This window comes from Vespa mandarinia, chromosome 5 (genome assembly GCF_050613455.1).
Source record: "Vespa mandarinia isolate Hongniang chromosome 5, ASM5061345v1, whole genome shotgun sequence".
Taxonomy (NCBI): domain Eukaryota; kingdom Metazoa; phylum Arthropoda; class Insecta; order Hymenoptera; family Vespidae; genus Vespa; species Vespa mandarinia.
Window position 1 is genome coordinate 7811725 of NC_140814.1, and position 24207 is coordinate 7835931.

The window sequence follows — 24207 nt, forward strand, 5'->3', positions numbered from 1 at the left end:
AAAAAAAAAAAATAAAACAATTGAAGTCTCAAGAAGGAAATAGAAAAAAGAGAGCTCGAGAAGGAATGAAAAGGTATCGAAGGTACAAAGTGTGATAGTCACGTTGCAAGAAGTAGAAGATTCGAAAAAAAGCGTAAAATTATCTGCCGCGCCTCTTAGTGCTTTTACAAAGAGACGACGGTGGAAGTTGCGGTGATAGTAGCGGTGGTGGTGGCGGCGGCGGTGGCGGTGGCGGTGGCGGTGGCTGCGGCGGTGGCAGCGGCAGCGGTAATGGTGGGGACAACGATGGCGAGGGACGTGGATGGTCGCCATTTTGATGGTGACGCGCACGGCGCAGCTCGGGTTCCACCAGTGACGAAGCCACTGGAGTTTTGACGTGGCTGCTACGTACCTGCCTGCTTGCCCACTCCGATTGCAGCAAAGTTGGTGACGAGAAATACGTAACTGGTAAGTACCCAGCTGGAGAATAATAACAAGCGGACATGGACCACTGCGCTAACGGTACACCCGAAATACTCTCAATAGTAATCGTTAAACGTTTTTACTCGTGAGAGTCTCAACGCATGGGAAGTTTTATGTCTGCTACTATGGAATATGCTGCGAAATATGGCGTCTTAAGAAAGGACGATACGAATTTCTTCGTTAAAGAATGATGTAGGGTTACCGTGTTGTTTTCAACATATTTTAACTCGTCATCCTCAAGGACTTGACTGATTGCGATCAAAACTATGTACACATTGATGAATGGCGGTTCTGCAACTTTCATACATCTGCCGCCAAAGCACCTTAAGTGTTTATTGTTCTGATATTATTTTTAGATCTGCTTATGTAAATGACGCAGTAGCATAGTCAGTTCGCTCTCATTGGCGGGAACTTTTAAAATTCGCCTTGTTACTCTACGCTACTTCTATCCTTCGATAAATTTGACAGTTTTCTTCTGTTTTGTTTCGTTTAACAATACTTCTGATCTTATTTACCGAAGTTGGAAATGAAACAATTCAATTAAATAATCGATCTTTTTAATAATTAATATTTATGATATTACGCAATATAATGAAACTAGCAAATAAATTATTGATGTGTTGATGTTTTACTACTTAGATATTTCCTTAAACACTTTATTATTATTAGAATACTTTACTATATTATTATGTACCGGATTTCTTTATATATTTTTTCTGTGAAATAAGTTGAATATGTACTTATGTATACTTTATATCAAAGTACGTGTATATTAGTAAAATTTTATTAATTATGAGGGTTTGATCGATTTTAATAGTGCTTAGTCCAATTTGTGTGTATATATAATATAACAAATAGTAAAAAATAGTGTCTCATTTTATAATAATTGCTATTATAGGGCTTCAGGTACCCAGGCTATGGAAAGTATGGTCGAGGAAAATGGATCGGCCGTTGACCCATTATCACAGGGTTCTCAAAGTGGTGATGCAGCACCGGCAATTGCAACATCGGTACAGTCTCTCAATAGAACGCCTCAACAGCAAACTCATCATCTGGTAGCTTCTACCAGCATTGTGCAACTGACACTACCTTCATCAGGAGCAACACAGGTATACAGGAGGAGCTCCTGTGTATCTATGTCTGTTAATTTATTTCATTTTTCGTTTCAAAAATGCATGTGTTATGTATTTGTTTTCTACAAATAGTTGTACTTTTCTTAAATTTGTCATGTAAACATTTTTTATTTAGTATTGCATAATGCTGGTTTTCATAACAAAATTAATTTACAAGTTATAAGAAATATATCTCCAATAATTTTTTACATAAATAATATATAATCTTATACATTTTTTTATGTTTAATTTTATAAAAATAAAAATAATTAAAAGCTTTGCTTTTATTTTATAAAATGATATTAATTTTTAAAATAAATATATTTATACTGTTATGAAAATATTTGGAAAAAGTTTACTAATGTTGAAGCATGTAAATTGTTTCTGTTATATATAATTGAATAGAGAATTGTATTATTTATCAGATCATAATACATTTTACAGGTTCAATCTGTTATACAACCTAACCAGCAGTCTGTAATTCAGACAGCAACAAATATTCAACCTGTTGCTCTCTCCAAAGGAAATGTTATTCTTGTTAGTAAACCAAATTCAGTCATACAAACTGCTCAAGGCAGTTTACAAACGCTTCAGGTACTTTATAATGTTGCTAAACATATTATATATATATATATATTTAAAAACTTATCATGAAACAATATCATATAAATCATTTGAATATTACCATTTGAAGTACATAAAGTCTTTATGTTTAAGGTTGTTGAGACAGGAAGCGATGACAGTTTCTCGGATGAAGAATCTCCGAAAACAAGAAGTAATATTCTCACCAGACGTCCATCATACAGAAAAATTCTTAATGATCTAGGTGGCGGAGAAATTACTGGTGAGATTATCATTTTTTATAATCGTTCATTTTATATATATATATGGTCTTTCTATGCCATGTGACATTGATATAGGATAGCTTACTGGATATAACTTTTTATTTTTTATAATTATTTGATTGAATAAATTTAATTAAATTGTTTAACAGAATTGGAAAAGAAATTATTTTAGTATAAATTATACTTATATAATTAAAGAAAAGTACTTTTTTTTCATAATTACGATTATAATTATGGAAGTACTACTTTAAAAAATTAAATTCATTGAAATATTCCAGTAGTATTTAGAATATAGTATCTTTCTAGTATGACTTAAGTTGAAATTATTCATGGAGAACATCAAAGTGCATGTCAGTTCATACAAATGTCATTAATAATAAAATGATCGTATTATAATTAAATTAAAAAAAAAAAAAAAGAAAATTTATAAATGTCATGTGTATGCAAATTAAATTAATAGGTTTAAACATATAATACTTATGTTTGCTTATGTTTCTTCGTTTATCTACCATTTTATCTATGAAAGGATGCCGTACCAAAATTACAATGTACATTATGTCAGTTAGGTTTCCAGATAATCCCAATTTATTTTTCCCGTACAAAATATTAAATCAAATTTATTTCCCATTGGAAGTACACAAGAACTTTCATTGATCTATGAGTGTGTGTGCTTATTTTATTATGAATATTAAAGATGTATTTAAGAAAAAAGAAGTATTGCATTTGATAATTGGTTTACTTGTGTTTAGTTATGGTGTACAAGTTAGAAGATGATGCATTGATGAAGACATTTGTTACAGTAATTTCTCTCATTAATTTAATAATAATTAATAAATTGCATAATTGTCTGTCTTTTCTTACAAATAAAAATGAATGTTTAAGAAGAATAAATATTACTTGCCACCATTTCAATAAAATATGTTCATACATGTTTCTTCCAATATATTATTATTATTATTACTATCAATTTTATAAAAAATGAAGATCTATATTTGATAGAATTCTTATCTTTAAAATTTCCACTTATGCTATGTGATTGGTCATCTTTAATCTGTCATACTATTTGACCTGTTTTAATGGTTCATATAGGATGACATTTAATTAGATATATTTATTGGTTATATTGCATTTCAATATCCATTATATACTCGTAACTATTTTATTTTATTTAATGACTCTATGAGTTTACGAAATAATAAATAATTTTTCTTGTAATCGTTAATTTCATTTTAAAAATAATAGGATATATTTAGTGGATATTTTAATTTTTCACTGTATCCTCTATTTTCTTTTTGTATGAGCTGACGGCACACTGAATTAATAAATATATAGATCAGTAACCAGAAAGGAAATAGTTTTTAACTGCTTTCTTTCTCATACTTCGATTTGTATGATTTATATTTTATTACAATACATATTAATTTATTTATAAAAAATTTTTGTCAGCACATACAATGTTATAATTAAGAATATTTTTAATTATAATAATCACATTCTATCTTTCATATAAATCATTAAAATAGAATCTCAATATCTCTTTACTTGAATAAATTTGTCAAAAAGGTTGATAATCTTGCTCGTATAAGAAGACATAGAAATGTATTAAGACAAAATACATTTCACTGTAATGGGAGGGTTCTTCATTCGGTGTTGCAGACGGTCGTTTGCCTCCCATAGAATCTTCTTCAGAGTGCGATTCTAATGTGGACAGTGAAGTGTCTTCCCACTCTCTTCATTATCAGACAGGTTGGTTATTTTATCTTCTGCATATTTCTGCTGGCTGTCCTGTGTACCACTATGATTTCTATATGCATCTCATCCACCGTCAAACATATTTTTTATTATAAAATTGGGATGGTCTTTGACTGATAGCATAGCTACATTAAGAAATGTAAATTTTAAATACTATCTCCTACCCCTGTGTGTATTGCCTAACATGACATTATATCAAAATATTTGTTTGGTGTGGCATCCTTGTTTATAGAATATTTTATCTCAATTATATAATATCAATGATATATGAAAAAGTAATTTATATAATTTGCTACCATTTAATGAAACATATTGATAGTTTACATCACAATATCCTCTAAAGCATACATGACATTATAATTTTTATAGCATAATGAATGTGTGAATACATATTCAAATATAAATATATGTTCTTATACATTAGTAACAATATAAGGATAAGTATAGCTTGATATAATATTTTACAGTAATACCTGCTGGCACTATTCAAATTGCAACTCAAGGGGAGGGTGTCCCAGGGCTTCATACGTTAACTATGAGTAATGCAGCAACGGCAGGTGGAGCTATAGTAGAGTATGCACAGGGTCAGGATACGCAATATTTTGTCCCAGGTGTGCTTTACTCATGTTTATTTAACTTGTTATTTAACTGTTAAATATATTTAATTTAATTATTCCATATTTTAACTTGTCATTAGAGTTCTAACTTCTTTGTATTATCAATAGTGAAGTTACAATACCACATATCTTATATTTAAAGCTCAATATATTTTCATATTATGCTTCTTGCATTATTTTTATAGGAAAAGTTTCTCTCTATCTATATATATATCTTTACTATGCTCTTTTACAATAAAATAGTTAATGAAAATTTCCTCATCTATAAATGTACAGTCTTCGACACTGTTACAGCTTATCCAGGACATGGTGTAGTCGTTGAAGATGCAGCTAGAAAAAGGGAACTGAGGTTGCTGAAGAATAGGTAAGATAAATAATTAATTTATTAATATTTAAATAAATTATGCAAAAATATCCAAGTATACAATCCATATAAAAATAGTTGTAGAATTTTTATTACACATTTTTTCTATCATAGAGTATTAATAAATATATTTGTTTTCAGACAAGCAGCAAGAGAATGTAGAAGAAAGAAAAAGGAATATATTAAGTGCTTAGAAAATCGTGTTGCAGTTTTAGAAAACAGAAATCAGACTTTAATTGATGAGCTGAAGTCCTTGAAAGAGCTCTATCAACAAAAAGCGGACTGAGGTTGGTGTTCAATATTGAAACACTGTATCAAAATTATTAATCGATTATGGAATTTGTACATGTTTTGTTTGTGTACATTATCCTAAGACATTGTTAGATAAACGATGGTGATGTACATGCATTCTTATAGATAAGCGTTCTGTAACATACTGTATTTAAGCATGAATACAAAGGCTTGTGAGACTTGCTATTACTAAAGCGAGAAGCCAAAGGTACATGAAATGTGGAGGTAGGGAATGTATAGACAGATATTTGGGAAATCATCATATATATTTTGGATAAAGATGATTATAAAATTCACACCAATGTTCATGCATGGAGGGGATGAAAAAAAATGTTAATGTTCAAAATGTACAATCTACAGAGGCAGTATGATCGTGCTATTTTGAGATAAATGATGTGTTAATGTAGTATCACTGCAACCTTCCATTTGTATATTATAAACTAGATGATTGAAAGGTATTGTAAAAAACAACTCAATGGTTTTACAAATAGTCAATTTGTGATAAATTAGTCACTTACATGATTTTTTTGCTATATATCTTATAGGAAAAGAATTCTATAAATATATCTATAAAATGTATCAAATGGGGCTAACATATTATTTTAGATCCGCATTCGTGATCATTATTTCTTTAAAAAGTAATTATTTACACATATCTTCTTTGAATTCATATTTTCTATAGCCTCTTTTAACTTTTGGTAATGTATATTATTATATACAGTATTCATTGTAAAAATTGATATAATTTTTGTTTGAATAATTGGAAATATTTTTATAAGTATGATGGATAGACAAGCTTATTTCTTTTAGTTATAAAACATTACAATCTATCTGTTATATTAATTAAATATATGTAATATAATTATCTTTTTCTAAAAACAAAAGGAATATAAGAGAGAAACAACATCTACAATGCAAGAAACTATATTTTAAAGAGTCAGAATTTACAAAAATGAATATTCTGTCTCTTTTATCTCCTCCTCTGGATACTACAAGTGGAAAAAACTACTGGTTGATATATGTAAAATATAAATGTAATATAATCTGGAGTGCCTTTACAATTTCTGTGTACACAATAGTGTATATATATGTATATATATATGTATATACATATATACATATATATATACCACATGTATAATATATATATATATATATACACACATATACATATATATATATCACATGTATAATATATATATATATATATATATATATATATATATATATATATATACATATATATACCACATGTATAATATATATATACATATATATATATATCTATATGTATATATATATAAAATTATTACGTTATAAGAACACAGGATAGAGATATTTTTAAATTATGTATTACAACGTACTTTTATGCACTTGACGTGTTATATAAGATTCTGTTGATGTTGGAACTTTCATTCTGATGTATATTTTCGCATTTTTAAATTAAGGACTACTAGCATGAATTAAATATTTAAATATCAAAGAGTAATAAATAAATCTACTGCATTAGTAGATAATGATAAAACCACTTTCTCTTCATATTTCGTGATCTCTGTCCAGTACACAATTCTGTATCAATAATAATTAATCTTTACATATAATTGTTTAAGTAATCTGATTTGTGCTATGCAAAAGAAATAACTAAAAAATAATTATAGCAATCCTTACATATTTTCTATTGTTATTTGGTATTAATACCACAGATCATTTTACTTTACTACATATTAATCAGTCAAATAACTTTTAATTTCTTTAAAATTTATAATATTCATGCAATATTTATATAAAAAAATGAATTTCCTGCTATATTTGATATAAGAAAAAGTACAATGTATTCATAGCACCATATAAAAAAAAGGAAAAAAGAAAAAAAAACAAATATGACTTGTAACATAAGTTTCATTATTTCTTATGTATTAAAAATTTAATTAGAAAGAATATTCTCTCATGCAGATTAATTATGAGATATTGATAATAATAATCACATGTATAATATATGTATATCTTGGTTGCTGCACCAATATTATAAAATATTGTATATAGATAATATATGTATTTTTACATATCACTGGCTTAATAAATAAAATCTTTAAACCCTGCAGTAAAGACAAAATGAATACGTAAAAAAGAAAAACTTAGATTATATGGATTCTCCATATACTTTTAACTGTTATTCTATAATGTAATACTACATTATTTTTTTAAAACAATATTCCTAAGAAAGGTTTTTTAACGTTTCACATAATATAAGTCAAATAATAAGTTTCAATTAGATAAATTAAAGAAAAGCGATAATACTAACATAATTTATTTGAATAATGTATAAATTAAGTAAAATCTTAATTAATAATTTTTGCTTTTATTTGAGTAACCTTTTCTTGTAATTTAATATCACATAAAATGATAAATTTCAAAGAATTTGGGAGAGTGTCGAAATGTACATTAAACAAATTTCTAAATAATTGTTGTTTAAGAATATTCTTTATATAGAATATTCAAAATCAAACGATCATTGATTGTTTGTTATATTTTATATTTATTTCTTATTATACTGATAGATACAATGTATTCTTTTTTTTAACACAAATTGCTTACGTTTTTGTATTCCAAAGTGCATGTTACTCTTATCCTGGAAAAAAAATTTTACATTAATTGTCTTTTTTAAATCACATATAATATTTAAAGCGGTTAGGAAATTAATCAGCTGGTGATGCATGTAAGAATAATCAGAAATCATAAAAATGAGTAATAATATCATCATGCAGTTACTTTATAATTAAAATAGCATTATGAAAAATTTTTTCATATAACGAACCTGTTAGTTTGGAGTTGTCTTTTTTCTTTCAGCATTCTGAAAAAATAAAAATAATATCGAATTAATAAGTTTTCACTTGTATTTTTAACCATGGAAGATATGTTAAATAAAACGTTTCAGCTGGTAGTGCATGTGTTGAATAATCATCAATATCATTACTGGTATCATTTCATCATTATATTTTTATTATATTAAATTGTATATAAAGTTTAATAACAATAAATGTACGTACAAAACAATTTGTACGATTTGAATTGTACGATATATGAACACGTGGCCAAAATTTTACTATTAATCTTTACCATTTTTCGTAAAGAAGAAGAATTTGAAATTTATTAATAATAAAATTCTTCATATTAAAATTAAGATCCATGATAGTTAAAATATTGATACTTTAAAAAATATATAATTACACAGAGTGAATAACTAACCTTTGTACTACTTCTCTCCACGCTATCCAAATGATTTATGAAGGTTATGATAGACAGAGAATGAAGTGTTACTAGATACTTACGCAGATATTACAGAAAGTGCTCTCTGACGGAGAAATTTTGTACTAGTGCACCTAGTGGTAATACGAATGAATTAAAATTCAGTCTATTCATCAACGATTACTTTTAAATAAGTAAATTGTTAATGTCTATCATTGACCCTTGGACTTAGATACGGCATATAAAAGACACCGAGAAAAGTTTAAGTAATTTTGGATATAGTATTAACACGAGTTTTTAATCATGGGATCTGAAACCGTGAGTCCTATTAAATATTTCCTCAGCGGAGGATTTGGTGGAATATGTACAGTAGTTGCTGGCCATCCTCTTGATACTATCAAAGTAAGATCATATTCCTAACCATAAAAAAAGAATAAATTATTTTATCCGTTAATTATATTTTCTTCTATTATTTTTGATGATTGTATTTTTTAAACACGATCTTCAAGTAGGAATTACTTACTTCTATTTTATTCTATATTCTTTTTTAATTTTAATTCTTTTCTCTATCATAGCTATTTACTTGAATATCAGAATTATGTGATTTAAGTACTTATATTATTTAAATACTTATACTATTTATCATTTTTAAGGTGCGTCTTCAAACTATGCCACTTACTGGACCGAATGAAAAGCCTCTGTATATAGGTACATTAGATTGTGCTAAAAAAACTATAGCAAAAGAAGGAATACGTGGTTTATACAAGGGTATGCATATATTTCATATTATTAATATTATTATTTGTTATAATAGCGTTTTATACATATATTGTATACATATCTACATACCCTTACAACAGGTATAACTTAAACATTACTTAGGTATGGGAGCACCATTAGTTGGAGTGGCACCTATATTTGCAATGAGTTTTTTGGGATATGGTGTTGGAAAAAAGTTACAACAAAAAAATCCAGATGATAAGCTCACTATACCACAATTATTTTATGCTGGTGCATTTAGTGGAATATTTACAACTATTATCATGGCACCTGGTGAACGGATAAAGTGTCTATTACAAATACAACATGCAGATGCAGAGAAAAGATATAAAGGTCCCTTTGATTGTGCTAAACAACTTTATCGAGAAGGAGGCCTTAGGAGTATTTATAAGGGTACATGTGCAACCTTTTTGAGAGGTTTGTAAATATGATAAATTACATTAATTATATTTGTACAGTGTAGTGTATAACTAAGTGTATAACCTGCTTTAGCATGTATGTATCACATTTTGAGAAAAATTTAAATGAAACAATTGCAAAAGTATATATTAAATATCATATTTGATGTATTTTTTAGTTTATCCAAATTTAGAATGTTTACTATAAATTAGATGCAAGTAAAAAAGAATTTGCTAACTTATAGCATTGTTATTTTCATAATTTAATACTTTTGGAATTCCATGCATACGCCTTCGCTTTGATCTTTTACATTGCAAACCACCTTTACGCAGAGCATGGAAAACTCCCCAATTTTGTAGTCTTTTAGGTGTGAAACAACGTGGTGCTGTTTCTCTAATTCTGTTCACCTATTGAATCAGACATTATATATTATAAACGTTTATGCACAAAATATTAAAGATAACAAAGATTATTATAAATATTTCATCTCTATAAATTACATTGTAATTTGAGTTTTACATACCAAATGTGGATTCCAAGTAGCCATAGAGCATGTACAATCCCATGGATTACCATCCAATTTTATATTTTGCACTTGAGATGGCTTATTTACTGTCCATAAGGTTTTAAAAAAATCCCAAGGTAATGTAGTTAATTTATTTTTTGTGAGAATAATTTCATTCAATTCTTTTTGATATTGTGTACTGAATAATCCAGGTGGTATAAATTCCAGATCATTATTAGATAAGTCTATACGTTTCACTTTCTCTAAACCATAGAACGCGTCCATAGATATATGCTGAATGTGACAATAACTTAAATCTAAATCTATCAATTTTCCAAGATCTGAAAACGCATCTAAATCCACACTTGAAATATTTCCACGTATTTTTAAATGTGTCAATGATGGCATTCCTTGCAAGATAAAACGTTCTAGCAATGGTATTTCTACATTATACAAATATAATATTTTCAATTGTAGTAATCCCAATAAGGAGTTTCTTTGCAATTTTAATCTTGAACCTGTGCCTCCAAGATATAATTGTTTTGTTGTATTCATAATTTCAAATGTACTAGAAAAAACAAAAAAAAAAAAAAAGAAGAAAACGTACATATTGTAATGAATTATATGATATTCATATTATCTTTATATTTCATGAAATCAAAATTACCTTGGAAATACAGAATCCATTGGGTTTTCTCCAAAATCAGCCATTTTAAGAGCAGGGAATGGAGGAAAAGATAATTCTGATAAAAATGTAAGATTATTTCCAGTTAAATCTAATTGTTCCAACATCAACAAGCCTGCTAAATCTATACTTTTTAATGTTAGTAATTGATTACTTGCTAAGGATAATAATTTTAGGTTTGGTGTTCCATAAAAACAAAATTCTGGGATAAATCTCAGATTATTTTTTTCTAATGAAAGATAGAGAAGACTATCAAGGCCATCGAACATGTGCCAAGATATGTCTTTAAGTGCACAATCATATACCCTCAAATGTGTGAGGGCACGAAGTCCAGTGAAAAGACCAGCATTTTCTCTATACCCATCCATTTCTTGTTTGTAAATATCATATGGAAGTATTTCTTTGTCATCACTTTCTCCACTGTTTTGCTGACTTAGAAAAATTAATCTATGTCCTTTATGCTCATTTGTAGTACTTGTTACTACTTGCTCCTTATAAAGTTTTTCATCATTAGGTAAATTCATTGGCTTAATTACAAGATTTGCTTTATTTTTACTTGTTAAATTAAGGCTTGTTAATCTGACACGTTCTAAGTTCAAATACAGTAATGTCATTCCCAATGGAAACAAAGCGTCACCTGCTAAAACTATACCACCTTTTGATTCATATCTATTTACATCTTTTACAGAAGGGTCATTATAATCTATACCCTCAATACTTAAAGATAGTAATTCAGAAAAACGTTGGAATGTTGTAGCTTTGAAAAAAATTTCAGCATCTCCTCTACCTGACCTAAGTATTGTGAGAACCTGTATTTATAAAAAAAAAAAAAAAAAAAAAAAAAAAAAAAAAAAAAAAAAAAACAAAAGAAAAAAAGAGTACTTTTTCTTTTTCATTAGTTTTTTTACAAACAACAGATTAATACAATAATGCATTACATGATGCTTCTATCATTACATTATATAATTCTCAATTCAATATTTGTATAAGCGATACTGATTAAACATTACCTGTATATCTGAAGGAAGCATGCTTAAAAGCTTTTCATGTCCTTCTGCTACTACACATGTTGCAACTTTTAATAATTCATCACCTATGTGATCGCTATCAGAGCTAAAATCATTTTCATCCACTGTTGGGGTCTGTTAAATAGAAATTTATTAATGGAAAAAGAAAAACACTTCACAGATTTACTTCTTACATTACTCCACTTTCTTGGAATAGTCCATTGATGTAGTGGCAGATCAGAAAATTTTTGTATTTCACAAGAACATCCTTGAGGACATTGTGTTTCCCAAATATCACCAATATCTATTATTTGTCCCATACACTGTATCTGAATAATCAATTTTATAATATATGTAACACTTACATCACTAATTATATAGAAATTATATTTATTAAAATAATGATAATTATATATTGATTAAAATGTTGCTTATTCAAATGCTATAAGCCTGAGAGGATTATCAAATCTAGTATTTAAGTATATCTTGGATGTGAATGAAAGTTACACTATATTAAAATTTATTATTTGTGCAAATTATATAGAATTATGTACCCAAAAAAAAACGATGAGATAAAGTAATGGAATTGCCATAATTATAAAAATTCTTAAATGCAGCACAATTTCTATACCAAGTAACAGTTCGCTGTTCCAAAGGAAACTGAAATTTGTAAACTGTTATCTATCTTCCTCGATACCTCCTATCAAACAGGATGCCTTCTATCTATCCACCCACATACATTATCCACTGTTATTAATTGTATGTAATATTTACGGACTGTTTCTGATTAGCAGAAATATTTTGAAACCTCTAATCAATATATTCTAACCTTTTACTATAATATTCTTATAGATGTACCTGCAAGTGGAATGTATTTTATGACATACGAAACTATACAAAGGTGGATAGTACCTGATGGAGAAAAACTAGGTTTATTATCAACAATATTAGCCGGTGGTTTTGCTGGTATTGCCAATTGGGTAGTTGGTATTCCACCAGATGTTTTAAAAAGCCGATTGCAAGCAGGTATGTATTTTTTAATAAAGATTATTTTCGATAATTTTTGCTTTTTATATGAATGCATATAATCAATTTGAGATCCTAATCAATTGACAATTTCATAGCTCCTGAAGGCACATATAAAAAAGGTATTCGTGAAGTGTTTGCACGTTTGCTAAAAGAGGAGGGGCTAAGAGCACTTTATAAAGGGTGCACACCCGTTATGTTACGTGCTTTTCCCGCAAATGCGGCATGTTTTCTTGGATTTGAAGCAGCTATGAATGTTTTAAATTGGATAGCACCTAGTTTATAAAATTAAACTTAAGACTGCAATAGCAATTATTCAAATGGTTTATTATACTTTTGTTGATCATACTTTTTATACAATGTACTATTTTGTAGATCATATTAAAAGTTTATCAATGTAATCTCATAAGCAGTAGTAACAAAGTTAACAACAAAACTTGCCTCATTTATTGAATGATAATTACTGCTGTAATAGTGTAACTATGGGTTTCTTTAAATATTGAATTTTTAAACTGTTTGTTTATAAAATGTTTAAATTTTTAATGTTACTATTCAGTAGAGAATTATATTTTAATTGAATTTTCTAAGAATAAAATAATATAGTTTATAAAGGAAATATGACATATCAACAATATAATATTAAGAAATATATATTATTCATATATATAGCACTGCCATACATATTACAAGTCAAAAAATATTAATTCTATATTTTTTGAGTAAATTATAAAAGTAATATATATATATATCAACATTTTATATTGAAAATGAAATAAGTAGAAGTGTTCATTTGTATAACTTATTAAATCAATGTTATACATAAGAATGTATAAATTATATTGAAAGTTGGTCTATTGAATCTAGATATCTAAACGAACATAGTTCTTTTATTAAAAAAAAAAAAAAAAAAAAAAAAAACTCTAGATATTATAATTTATTTTTATAAAAAAGAGTTATAATATAAAATGATGAACTTTGTTATTTAAAGCAGTAGTGCATTGTACTGCTTATGCATATACTGATTTGTAATTAAATGTAATATTATAAAGCTGTATCTTGTTTATTATATTTATCAAGATTATTGTAAATTGTTTACAATATATATAGTTATATAGTAGTTTTTTGTACATGACATAATCTTAAGATATTATATGAAGTAAAAAAGAAAAGAGATTATTCTCTTTATCTAATTCTTTAACATTTCACATCCATAATTTCCATATGTATTGTATATAATCATACCATTCAATTACTCTTCCCAGTCATCTGTGTCAGCTTGAGAATCATATTCACTCGTAGCAGAATTTCTATCGGATGCATAGTGTTCACTCGATTTAGGCGGCGGTGGTGGTATTGAACTTGACATTCTCTCTAATGCCCCTGTTGCAGAGCCAGCAATACCTTTTCTTCTTAAAGCTAATTTTGCATGAAGATCTGCCATTAGATCTCCGCCTACCGAAGCTGATGACCAACGATTTTCTTTTTTATCAATTGGCACTGTAGGTCTCAATTTTGCTCTTCCAATACCACCCGCATCACGTATTGCTGCCATTAAATTTGATCGATTGTCGGTATTAATATTTTTTATATTAGACTGAGATTTTTTTTCATTCTGCTTTTGTAAACTTTCATCTTGAGATTGTTTCTCTGTTGATGAAGTAGATGGTAATGTTGAAAATGGAGGAGGAGGAGGAGGAGGAGGAGGAGGAGGAGGAGGAGGAGGAGGTGGCGGTGGTGGTGGAGGCGGTGGTGGTGCAGCAGTCGATGGTGGTGGTGGTGGTGGTGGTGGTGGCATAGTTGATGGAGGTTGTATTGCCTTAAAGTTTGTTTCATTCTGTCCAACATTATTTCCAATTGACGAAATAGTTGCATTTACTGTTGATGATTTAGATTCAATACAGACTGATGAATTGTTTACAGATAAATTGGGCAGATTTGAAACATTAGATTCAATTGTAGTTTGCGAATCACCTTCTTCAGTCAAAAGTGGTAAATCTAATCGAACCGTAGGAGTAACAACAGCCGAAGAGGGAGCAATAGGACTTTGTGAATTCAAATCTAAGTCAAATTTTTCATTATCTACAATTCCTGGTAAATCTGGTAGCATAAGTGGTACATTCATTTGTGGAACCTGGACATATGTAAAGAGATTAGAATATTTGTTAATTAATAAGGATATATACTTTAAAATATGTTATTACCTCTCCAAGTATAGGTGTATAAAGGTAACCAGATGGCAAATCCATTTCTGATGAATGCCACGATTGCACAATTGAATCGGGTGCATCTTCAATTTGTTTTTTATCATTAGACTTATTAGATGATAAAGTTTTTCTATACGTGGTATTTACATTATCAAATAGTAGAAGAGCACTGACAGACGAAGGTAAAGATGGTACATATTGACGTGTATTTATATCATTTTCTATTTGTTCATTTGTTTTATGTCTAACATAGTAAAACTGTAACTTTTCTTGCAGATTAACATTTATTGAATACTGGCCATCTTCGGTTTTGAAATTAGAAGGTAGGTGTGTTTCATGTGTGTCTTTTATCGGTACAGAACATTTGTAAATACTTGGTATATTACTAATATTATCACGTTGCAATGGTATAGCCACTTTATATTCATTGTATGTATGACTGGCAGGATATTTTGCAGCAGAATATATTTTAATAGCTTTTAAATTTAAATTAGATTGCAAGTATCGTAACTGATTTTCCAACTTTAGAGCTCTATGTTTTATATCTGAAAGTCTGTAAAAAATAAACAATATCGATTAGGATTATTATTATTCGTAAATAGGATTTTACAAAATTTTTAAAAAAAATTTGCTGATACAAGGAAAAATGTAAGAGAGAGATACCTTTGAGAATTTTCAGTAAGTCTTTTATCTATGCAATTAAATATATACAATACAGCAGAATCTAAATTGTCTAATGCTTCAGTTATTTGAACTATTGTTTCTTCATGTCTCAAATTATTAGGTATAATACCTGAAAATAATATAACCTTTAAATATATGCTCATAATATTTTGGTTTACTGAAAAGTAAAGAATTCAATAAATTGTTTACCAATCTCTATATGCCTTGGCATGTTGTAATGCATTTCCGAAAAACTGCATTAAATGCAGTAAGGTTATGATCAATGTTGACAAGTTATGACAAGTATGGTCAAGCAGTGGTTTGATCTTATAATTAGTTTTAAAATTCCGTCGATAGATGGTGTTGACAAGATGGCTGTTCGATCGATAACATCGAGAATCGAAAATTTAAACATGAGTTCTCGAATATATTTACTTAATGCATGAAATAAAATAAATAAAATAGTAGTAAATTTTTCTTATTTCTGATTAGAAATAAAATCTTTCGTACAAATGTTTAAGATAAAAGCTTTTTTTTAATTCGAGATAAAAGTAAAATATAGCAAAGTGGAAGAATCAAAATGAGAATGGAAAATGAATATATGCATGCTAAAGGATGGTTGCGAAGTAACAACAAAGAGTCAGGTAAACGATAGGACGCAGGATAAAGTAAAATTATTCGTAGTCTCAGAGTAAAAAAAATACTTGACCTTGGTTGCAAAGATAGGGTCAACGATTCTCCTTCTTTTCTGTGAAGCTTACTTATGTAAGTCGGATAAACAATGAAAATGTATCTTTTGGAGGGAGGAGCACATCATCGTTCGAATGTTTGCACTTTTTTCACGACTTGATTAACACCGCGGGTTTGTGAATATTCGTCATGTACATATCGAATATATAGATGAAATCTTTTCACAACGTAAAAGTAATGTATGCATCGTTGCAGTTCGTATCTCGGTTTTCCCCTTTAAGATCTTTTTACGCATTTAAATTAAAAGAGAGTGACTAGTCTCTTATATAAATTATCGTCCTGTACCTAAATAATCTTATAGGCGATCTTAATATCCTCTTTACTTTATTCATTTCATTAACATTCCTTCGAAATGACTTAGCGAAATCAAACTTTTGATTAAGTCGATATTGGAACGTCTAACGAACAAATTGCATCTAATATCATTTATCATATTCAACGGTGTCACTTTCTATAAATAATTTATATGCTTCATGAGGCTCGCAAGATTAAATATTTTTTTTTTATTTGCATACAATTATGAATTACAAATATTGCGATAGGATCACGATACAAATGTTTTTTTACTTCTTTTTCTTGTAAACTTATGGCAATGTTATGAACAGTTTCGTCATGAACGTCCGGATGAGAAAAAAAATAAGATTGAGATAGTCGAAAAAAGAAAAAATGATATAATTTAAGGAAGTAAAAATTTTCCAAATTTTTGCTATGTCGATCGATTTAAGATTTGTGAACGGTAAACGGGTGTACGATCGCGTGCATTCTTATAGGGAAGAATACGTATACGGCATTTTTATGAGTGGTTCTCCTCGCAAAATACTAGTTCTCTTTCCTCGTGTATGTATATTACATACACGGAAAGATACAGATGCATCGTATGCACGAATGCAACAGGACAACGGATGGGGAAGTCTCGAAGAGAACATGTAGGTATATAAAGCCTGAGAAAACCGAACTGGATATCAGTCTTCAACATGTTGCGTCCACTGCATTTCGTAAGTGATCCTTCCTAAATATCTCAGAAATAGTCAATTTTATTTGATTCCTTTTCCCGGAATTAATCTGCTATGGTGTTCTTTCCTTTTATATTAAAATCGATTTAATGATACGCGTTTAAAGATTTCAAAGGCATTTATTTTATCGCTAATTACAAGAGTATATAAACGAATTAGTCGAGTTCTACTAATATGTTGCACATCGATGATTATTCTAGGTGTTGCTTTTGTTGGTGATAACCTTTGTGGTATCCGTGCCGATGCCAGAACAAGTAGATGAGAACAGACCGAGTAACTTAGCTGAAGAAAATGATTTAGAAGCAGACGCTAGCTTTTGGGGGTGAGTTCTAAAACATAATCTTGTTATTCAAGTTTTACGATATATAAATATTTTTCACGTGTGTTCTCGTCCATGTACACGCGAATGTTTTTGTATGCAACATCTGTTGTGCGTATTGGATTTACGCGATTTGTCTGGCATACTAACATTGAAGTAAACAGTTGTGTTCCACGTGACGAGTATAAAACCAAGTGCATTTGCATTAGATTCAACTCGAAAAAGGAACATTGTCTCGGTTGTTTTTTTAGTATAAAAATTACAATTTTTTTATAAAATTTATTTTACGAGTTATAATTTGTTAAAATACTTTGCTAAAATAAATTGATTGCAGGACGAAAATGTGTATTATCGATCGATTATTAATTGTACATTATTGCAGATATTCAAGACCATGGAGATACGGCTGGGGTGGCGGTTTATACGGCAGAGGATGGGGTTGGGGTGGCAGAGGCTGGGGTGGCGGATGGTACGGAAGAGGATGGGGTGGCAGAGGCTGGGGATGGTGGTAAAATCAGATGTTTAACGAACAATCTGGATTCGATCACATAATTTTCAATATTATATGTATATCTTTGAAATGTAGCAAAGCGAATAATGCATATTATTAAGAAGCGTTTACGTTGCTTTTAGTTGAAAAATGTAAAAGGAACAAAAACAAAAATACCATATAAAAGAGAATAAACTTTTTGCGATTTAAAAATGAAATTCTTTTCTATTCTAATTCCCAATAGCATTTTATTTGTCGATGATCATCCTTAAGACGATTTCCTTTAAATATCAAATTTGCTAATAAGTATTCTAAGGAAACTTTGTCACGAGAATTTGAGGAAAAAAAATAAACATTAAAAAAAGATTCTGACTCAATGCATGCATAACCTAAGACAACATACATACGTACAAGTATTTTCTTCAAATTTTAATAACATCACCAGTAGATAATAACATCACTATTGAGACACATCTAGTTATATCAAGAAACACAATGATGGGTACATTAACATTGATATTCACGAACAATTGAATATGATATGGAAATAACTCGAAGGTCTAAGGAAAAATGGATAACGAAGGATACGGAGGTTGAATTTATAAGACTGTAACATGGAAAACATATTACAACAACGTTTTGACGTATTATGCAGGTCCAAAGATGGATCATTTTGGTTTACCAGGTTAATTATCGCGTTCGCTGAGCGTCATTGTACGATTAGCGTGCTCTCCTTTGACGTCATTGTTAGATATAAATACTCAATAGCTCTTCCTTTCCTCCATAAACTTATCGTGAAGCTAGTACGACGGATCTACAATCGATACTCATTCTGCAGCATCTGCTATTATTAAAGGAAACTACGAAAATTGGAAAGAAAATAGAAGATCATTGACATTAATCGAAAATGGTAAGGCAAGAAGTTAAATTTGATTAAAAAAAAAAAATAATAGAAACAATGTATAGTATAATAACGTTATAAAAGAAGGAGATTAAAATGTTTTCTTTGAAAAGTAAAATGAAATGAAGAACCATTTGTTCTTTTTCACTTTCAGATTGTTGCCAAGCTTTTCGCTTTTGTATTCTTCTTCGTTGTAAGTTGTTCCTATGGATCTCCGATCAACAGAGCATCGGTCTTCCAACCGGTAATTGCTGTCCCAATCTTAATCGAGGAGAAGATAAATGCCGATGTTTTCCCTAGCGAAGAAGGAAAAGAAGAAATTGTTGTACCGTCGGTTCTTCTCGTTATTGGTGGCTATTTAAACGATCAAGAAAATTTATTCTCGAAGGATAGCACCAACTCGGACCGAAGTAGGATCGAGAAACGCAATGCAGTGATCGAAGAAAATGCGAACAATGATCTCGAGACAGCAGCAGGCACCAACATTCTTCGGCCCCTTTTCGTTTATCGTCAACAACTCGCTTATAGACAACGTCTAAGAGAAGCAATTCGTCGTGGAAATCGTTTTTGAATCGAATATATGAGATTTCGAACCATTTATACGACGATCAGTACATTGACTGATATATCGACAAAAGGACGTTTGATACGATTACCGAGAGATCCGATTCTTCATATATTTAAAACATGACGAGTATTACTTATTAGAAGTCTAATCGTGGAAAGCAACAATTGTGCTGCCTAATTTGATTTTAAGAAGCATATCAAGTGGCTTACCAAAGACCGAAGAAGACAAGGATTGATCGAAATGTGATCAATGAAGAAACCAAGAGCATAGATCTATTCTGATCTATTGAAAAAAAATGGAGGAAAAATATTCAAGGATTTTAGGATGACAGGGAACGTATCCTAATAAAAGTATCCTTCGGATACGATTGACTTGATGAAACGATCCTTCTATTTTTACAAAAAGTATTTGTAAATACAAAGACGAGAGATCGTAAAAATTTCATCTCGAGGATTCAACCAGATGGAAGAAAAAAAATGTCGACTGACTATTATCGCGAAAATATTAGATTTATAGATGAGAAAGATTAGATTTTAAGCGCCAATATTTAGAAGATAAGAAGCTGTTACCAAAGTACGACGTATTATACGTACGTCATATTCTTGAAAGGTTCAAGTATTTATGACTATTGTGATACGAATATATTGAATATACTTATTGTTAGATATATAAGTTAGTGTAATATAAAATATTCAACAATAAAGGTATTACTATATTACGTGATAATATATCTTTTTTCTTTATATGTTCCATACACAGACACACGTAGAATACAATTATATATAAAATAAGTTTATTCCATTAAACAAAAAACCAACAAAAAAAAAGAATTAAACTTATATATGACATTATACATCGCTAACGACCTTGTTACCTTCCAGAAAATACTGGATATTTAAGGAATCTCCGGTAAGGTTTTTTTTTGTAAGCTGGCCTTTCTTCTTCTACCTGCCAATCTTGTCGTCGATACCAATATGGTGCCGAATGATATCTATCTTCCTCTGTATTAAGATCTTCTTTGACATTCGAAGAATGTTCATCCTTGACGTCGATCAAAGGTGTTGACCAGGTCGATTCTTCATTACTGACGTCACGATTCAAACGAGCGACTACGAGACTGGGATCAAGAAGAATGTCTTGAAAAATATCAACGGTGTTGGAGGCATCCTTTCCATTTGTCTCCGTTGACATTTTTGTATTTTCGGTTTTAACAATGACGGCACTTGAAGTCGACATCGAACTCGTCGTTTTTGAATTTTGACATTCAACATAATGATTGACACCAAACAGAAGACTTAAGGCAAGAATAATCCTAGCCATTTTGAAGGATCGTTATCCTGTAGTATTCGGTACAGTTATTTGTCGACTAACGTGTTTTTCAGATAACTTGCTTCTTTTATAGCCGAGAACGTAGAATCTTTACTAAGTCGATGGTTAAACACTTTAAAGTTTTGGTGGCGTCGTTAACCGCGTGCTAAGTGACAGTGTTATCTCGAAACACGTTCGAGATACGTTTTACGAAGTTCATATTTTTCAAAAAAAAAAAAAAAAAAAAAAAAAAAAAAAAAAAAAAAAAAAAAAAAAAAGAAAAAACCAAAGAAAATATGGAAGAACAGTAGATAAGACGAATTAATAACGACGATTTTGAGTTGCTAATTTTGTCAATGTCGTAAGAATTAAGAATTGGATCATCGTTTGGAGTGTAGATATTTGACCAGTTTAAAAGTCACGCGTATATCTTAACGAGCACTAAGGACTAATAATAATCTAAGGTATTATACCTTCTAACATAACGAAGAACGTTCGAATGGTCATATAAAAAATATATTAGGAGTAAAGTAGATCTTCAGGAAGTTATTTCTACTGCGTACCTATCAAAAGTTCCACTTGGCAAAGGTAGATTATCGGTGGATCGCACGTACGGTACACACGGCATTTAGCAAACTGGCGATAATTTTTTCAGCACCTTATATAAAACCCGAACTGACCGTTATAAGAGACTCAGAGGAGTCACAACTTTTGGCTGGAGCTGTCTTTAAATGCGTTGACTTAGAAACTATACTCAACGAGATGAAGTACTCATCGTCGGTACGTTGACACCTGTGATTTTCTGCCTATAAAATAATAACGCCAATTTATATTATTCGTAAAACGCTCGATTTCGGAAAACTGTAAAACTTTCAAATCGTAATTAATGTATTAACGGATTTTTAATAAAAAAGAAAAAACCAGTAATTTTAAATATTCTCTAGACATTCCTAAAAAAATGAATACGTTTGATAATAAATAAAAGTGATATCATATTAAATATCAGTGTACAATAATATGCAAGATTACGTTCGAAAAATCTATGACAAATCTAGTATTCAAGATAAGAAAATGTTTATTCATTCATTGTTATGTATTAACGTTTCAGTTTAGATGGACACTTCTGTTTCCTGGTTTGACATTGATTCTTGGAGGAGGTCGTGGTTACGCAAAGCCTCTGAATAGCGAGGACGTCGAGAGCCTACTTCCTGCAACCCCGCAAACTAAAAACGATACTGTGGCTGCCATTGTACAGGATCCAGTTGTAAAGAATGCCATTCAATATGCCGTCGGTAATGGATCTTTATCGGGACTAGTTGTTAAAAAGAACGTTGTTATTATCCCTGCTAATATGCCTGATCAGGTTAGTAAAACATTCGACATGTTTAACAAAGATTCTGTTAATTATTAATAATCGTTTTAGGTCCTCTCCCATAGACAGCAAATTCTCGTAGCTCCTACGTCGCATTTGGAGGACATTCAAAAGAATATCACTGAAGATCTTCAAACGGAAACCGAATCACCGGAAGACAATCAATCGGAAGAGTCGATACTTATGTATCAGCCAATAATTGAGGACAACGCAAATGAGGTGCGTAAGCGTTGGAGGCAAACGACAATATAAACGATGATGGAACGTAAAATTTCTATTTATGGATTATAACATTTATGTTGACATCAAATTCCACAATAATACACCATTAAAGAATTCTCTAATCGATACATAGAGAGTGTAAGTTCTTATAATTTCTATATTTTAAAGAATTATCGGATGTTTCAGGAAAATGAAAATACTTGGTATACAGAAAATGACGCCAATACGTTATCGAAAGATTTCGTAGAAGATCGAAACGATACTTACGAGAAATTGAAAGCCATTCTACCAAGTATAATACCTCAAGTCGAAATGCCGGAAGGTATAGTCACGCAAAAGATAAATATTTCAAAGATCGCCAAGAAGGATATACCGGTACCAGTAGTGGCGGTACTCGATCCTTCAAAGGAAACGAATGATAAGATCGAGAGTTCAATCGTCGCTCTGTTACCTAATGTCAATCCAACCGTTGTGGACGATCAATTGAATTATTTGAATGCTAATAGCGAGAAAATTCGAAGAGAGGTGCAACGATACATCGATGACTCTTCGTTGAGTGTCGCTCCGAAAATTTGGAAACGTTCTATAGGAAGTGAAGTCGAGGTAAAAAATATAAATGATTGAAAAAGAAATAAAAAGGTACGAGTATATGGTAATAACGATTGTCAGTAATTTTTATGAAATCTTAATTGTTTCATTTACAGATTGGATCATCTCCTATGACGTACGATTCACAGATTAAAAATTTAGAATATCTTGCACCTCGGAAATTCAATTTACCGACGATCATTCTTGTTCCACGAGATGCCAATTCGCCCTATCTTTGGGAAACAAAAGATGATAAAAATGATCCTTCGAAGGATAATAACGAGGATATGAGCACCGCAGAGGATATCATTTTTAGGCCGTTGTTTAGATTTCGGCAAGAAGCACATCGTAGGGCTGATGCTTATAACGATCGACGATACAATTCCTATCAAAGTTACGATTCCTATCCAAGACGTCGATACAGACCACGATATTCCGATGATTATTACTAATTATTAGTTATTAAAAAGAAAAAATTGGATGACTCGATCGTTATATAATGCTTTGAAAGTTTAAAATATTGTTGTTATGCATTATGCGTATCTAATTTATAATGTTACGTTAATAAATTGTATTTCAACGGAATATCGTAAGAATTTCTTTTCATTTCAATTCTTTCTCTTTCTCTTTCTCTCTCTTTCTTTTTTTTCTTCTTCTTTACATAGAGACGCTTTCAAGATGAATATGCCATAAAAACTTGTCATTGATATCTCTCATT

At 30.0% G+C, this 24207-nt stretch overlaps 7 protein-coding genes and 1 long non-coding RNA gene across 25 annotated transcripts; 4 read left to right on the plus strand and 4 right to left on the minus strand.

The window, feature by feature from the left end:
* Window positions 1-306: 306 nt before the first annotated feature.
* Window positions 307-6538, plus strand: CrebB (Cyclic-AMP response element binding protein B). 15 transcript variants are annotated; one of them, XM_035866782.2, is made up of 9 exons: window positions 514-654; window positions 1361-1571; window positions 2019-2168; window positions 2292-2418; window positions 4076-4165; window positions 4639-4782; window positions 5083-5152; window positions 5294-5439; window positions 5570-6536. In XM_035866782.2, the coding sequence occupies exons 1-8, from the start codon at window positions 650-652 to the stop codon at window positions 5436-5438; spliced, it is 942 nt and encodes a 313-aa protein (XP_035722675.1). In that variant the 5' UTR covers window positions 514-649; the 3' UTR covers window position 5439; window positions 5570-6536. The 15 variants fall into 15 exon arrangements, with proteins under 15 accessions (XP_035722685.1, XP_035722677.1, XP_035722678.1 ...); XM_035866792.2 differs by lacking the exon at window positions 514-654 and adding an exon at window positions 307-447 and having other exon boundaries at window positions 1361-1472; window positions 5294-6537; XM_035866784.2 differs by lacking the exon at window positions 514-654 and adding an exon at window positions 307-447 and having other exon boundaries at window positions 5294-6535.
* Window positions 6539-7679: 1141 nt separating this feature from the next.
* Window positions 7680-8729, minus strand: LOC118441835 (uncharacterized). The gene is made up of 3 exons (XR_004838239.2): window positions 8690-8729; window positions 8259-8294; window positions 7680-8072 (listed from the first exon to the last, which is right to left on the minus strand). It is a non-coding gene; the product is annotated as an uncharacterized LOC118441835 (long non-coding RNA).
* A 156-nt stretch (window positions 8730-8885) lies between these two features.
* On the plus strand, window positions 8886-13500 carry colt (carnitine/acylcarnitine carrier protein colt, mitochondrial). The gene is made up of 5 exons (XM_035866797.2): window positions 8886-9091; window positions 9343-9457; window positions 9572-9886; window positions 12918-13091; window positions 13190-13500. Exons 1-5 carry the CDS (start codon window positions 8993-8995, stop codon window positions 13375-13377), a joined length of 891 nt encoding a protein of 296 aa, XP_035722690.1. The 5' UTR covers window positions 8886-8992; the 3' UTR covers window positions 13378-13500.
* LOC118441823 (uncharacterized) lies at window positions 9783-12727 on the minus strand. Its single transcript, XM_035866774.2, has 6 exons — window positions 12620-12727; window positions 12260-12394; window positions 12069-12200; window positions 11041-11867; window positions 10392-10941; window positions 9783-10275 (listed from the first exon to the last, which is right to left on the minus strand). Exons 1-6 carry the CDS (start codon window positions 12656-12658, stop codon window positions 10102-10104), a joined length of 1857 nt encoding a protein of 618 aa, XP_035722667.1. The 5' UTR covers window positions 12659-12727; the 3' UTR covers window positions 9783-10101.
* Window positions 12260-19098, minus strand: LOC146873009 (WASH complex subunit 1). Of its 4 annotated transcripts, XM_035866776.2 has the most exons (5): window positions 16169-16407; window positions 15959-16088; window positions 15293-15848; window positions 14334-15222; window positions 12260-12394 (listed from the first exon to the last, which is right to left on the minus strand). In XM_035866776.2, exons 1-4 carry the CDS (start codon window positions 16200-16202, stop codon window positions 14341-14343), a joined length of 1602 nt encoding a protein of 533 aa, XP_035722669.2. In that variant the 5' UTR covers window positions 16203-16407; the 3' UTR covers window positions 12260-12394; window positions 14334-14340. The 4 variants fall into 4 exon arrangements, with proteins under 4 accessions (XP_035722669.2, XP_085513060.1, XP_085513061.1 ...); XM_085656934.1 differs by lacking the exons at window positions 12260-12394; window positions 16169-16407 and adding an exon at window positions 18942-19098 and having other exon boundaries at window positions 14121-15222; XM_085656935.1 differs by lacking the exons at window positions 12260-12394; window positions 16169-16407 and adding an exon at window positions 16724-17045 and having other exon boundaries at window positions 14121-15222.
* On the plus strand, window positions 17419-18737 carry LOC118441833 (uncharacterized). The gene is made up of 3 exons (XM_035866803.2): window positions 17419-17703; window positions 17922-18043; window positions 18423-18737. The coding sequence occupies exons 1-3, from the start codon at window positions 17683-17685 to the stop codon at window positions 18550-18552; spliced, it is 273 nt and encodes a 90-aa protein (XP_035722696.1). The 5' UTR covers window positions 17419-17682; the 3' UTR covers window positions 18553-18737.
* A 1653-nt stretch (window positions 19099-20751) lies between the features above and the next one.
* LOC146873010 (uncharacterized) lies at window positions 20752-21935 on the minus strand. Its single transcript, XM_085656936.1, has 2 exons — window positions 21871-21935; window positions 20752-21293 (listed from the first exon to the last, which is right to left on the minus strand). The coding sequence occupies exons 1-2, from the start codon at window positions 21933-21935 to the stop codon at window positions 20870-20872; spliced, it is 489 nt and encodes a 162-aa protein (XP_085513062.1). The 3' UTR covers window positions 20752-20869.
* Window positions 21936-21952: 17 nt separating this feature from the next.
* LOC118441829 (uncharacterized) lies at window positions 21953-24074 on the plus strand. The gene is made up of 5 exons (XM_035866798.2): window positions 21953-22087; window positions 22416-22670; window positions 22731-22898; window positions 23088-23504; window positions 23606-24074. Exons 1-5 carry the CDS (start codon window positions 22070-22072, stop codon window positions 23939-23941), a joined length of 1194 nt encoding a protein of 397 aa, XP_035722691.2. The 5' UTR covers window positions 21953-22069; the 3' UTR covers window positions 23942-24074.
* The last annotated feature ends 133 nt before the right edge of the window (window positions 24075-24207 follow it).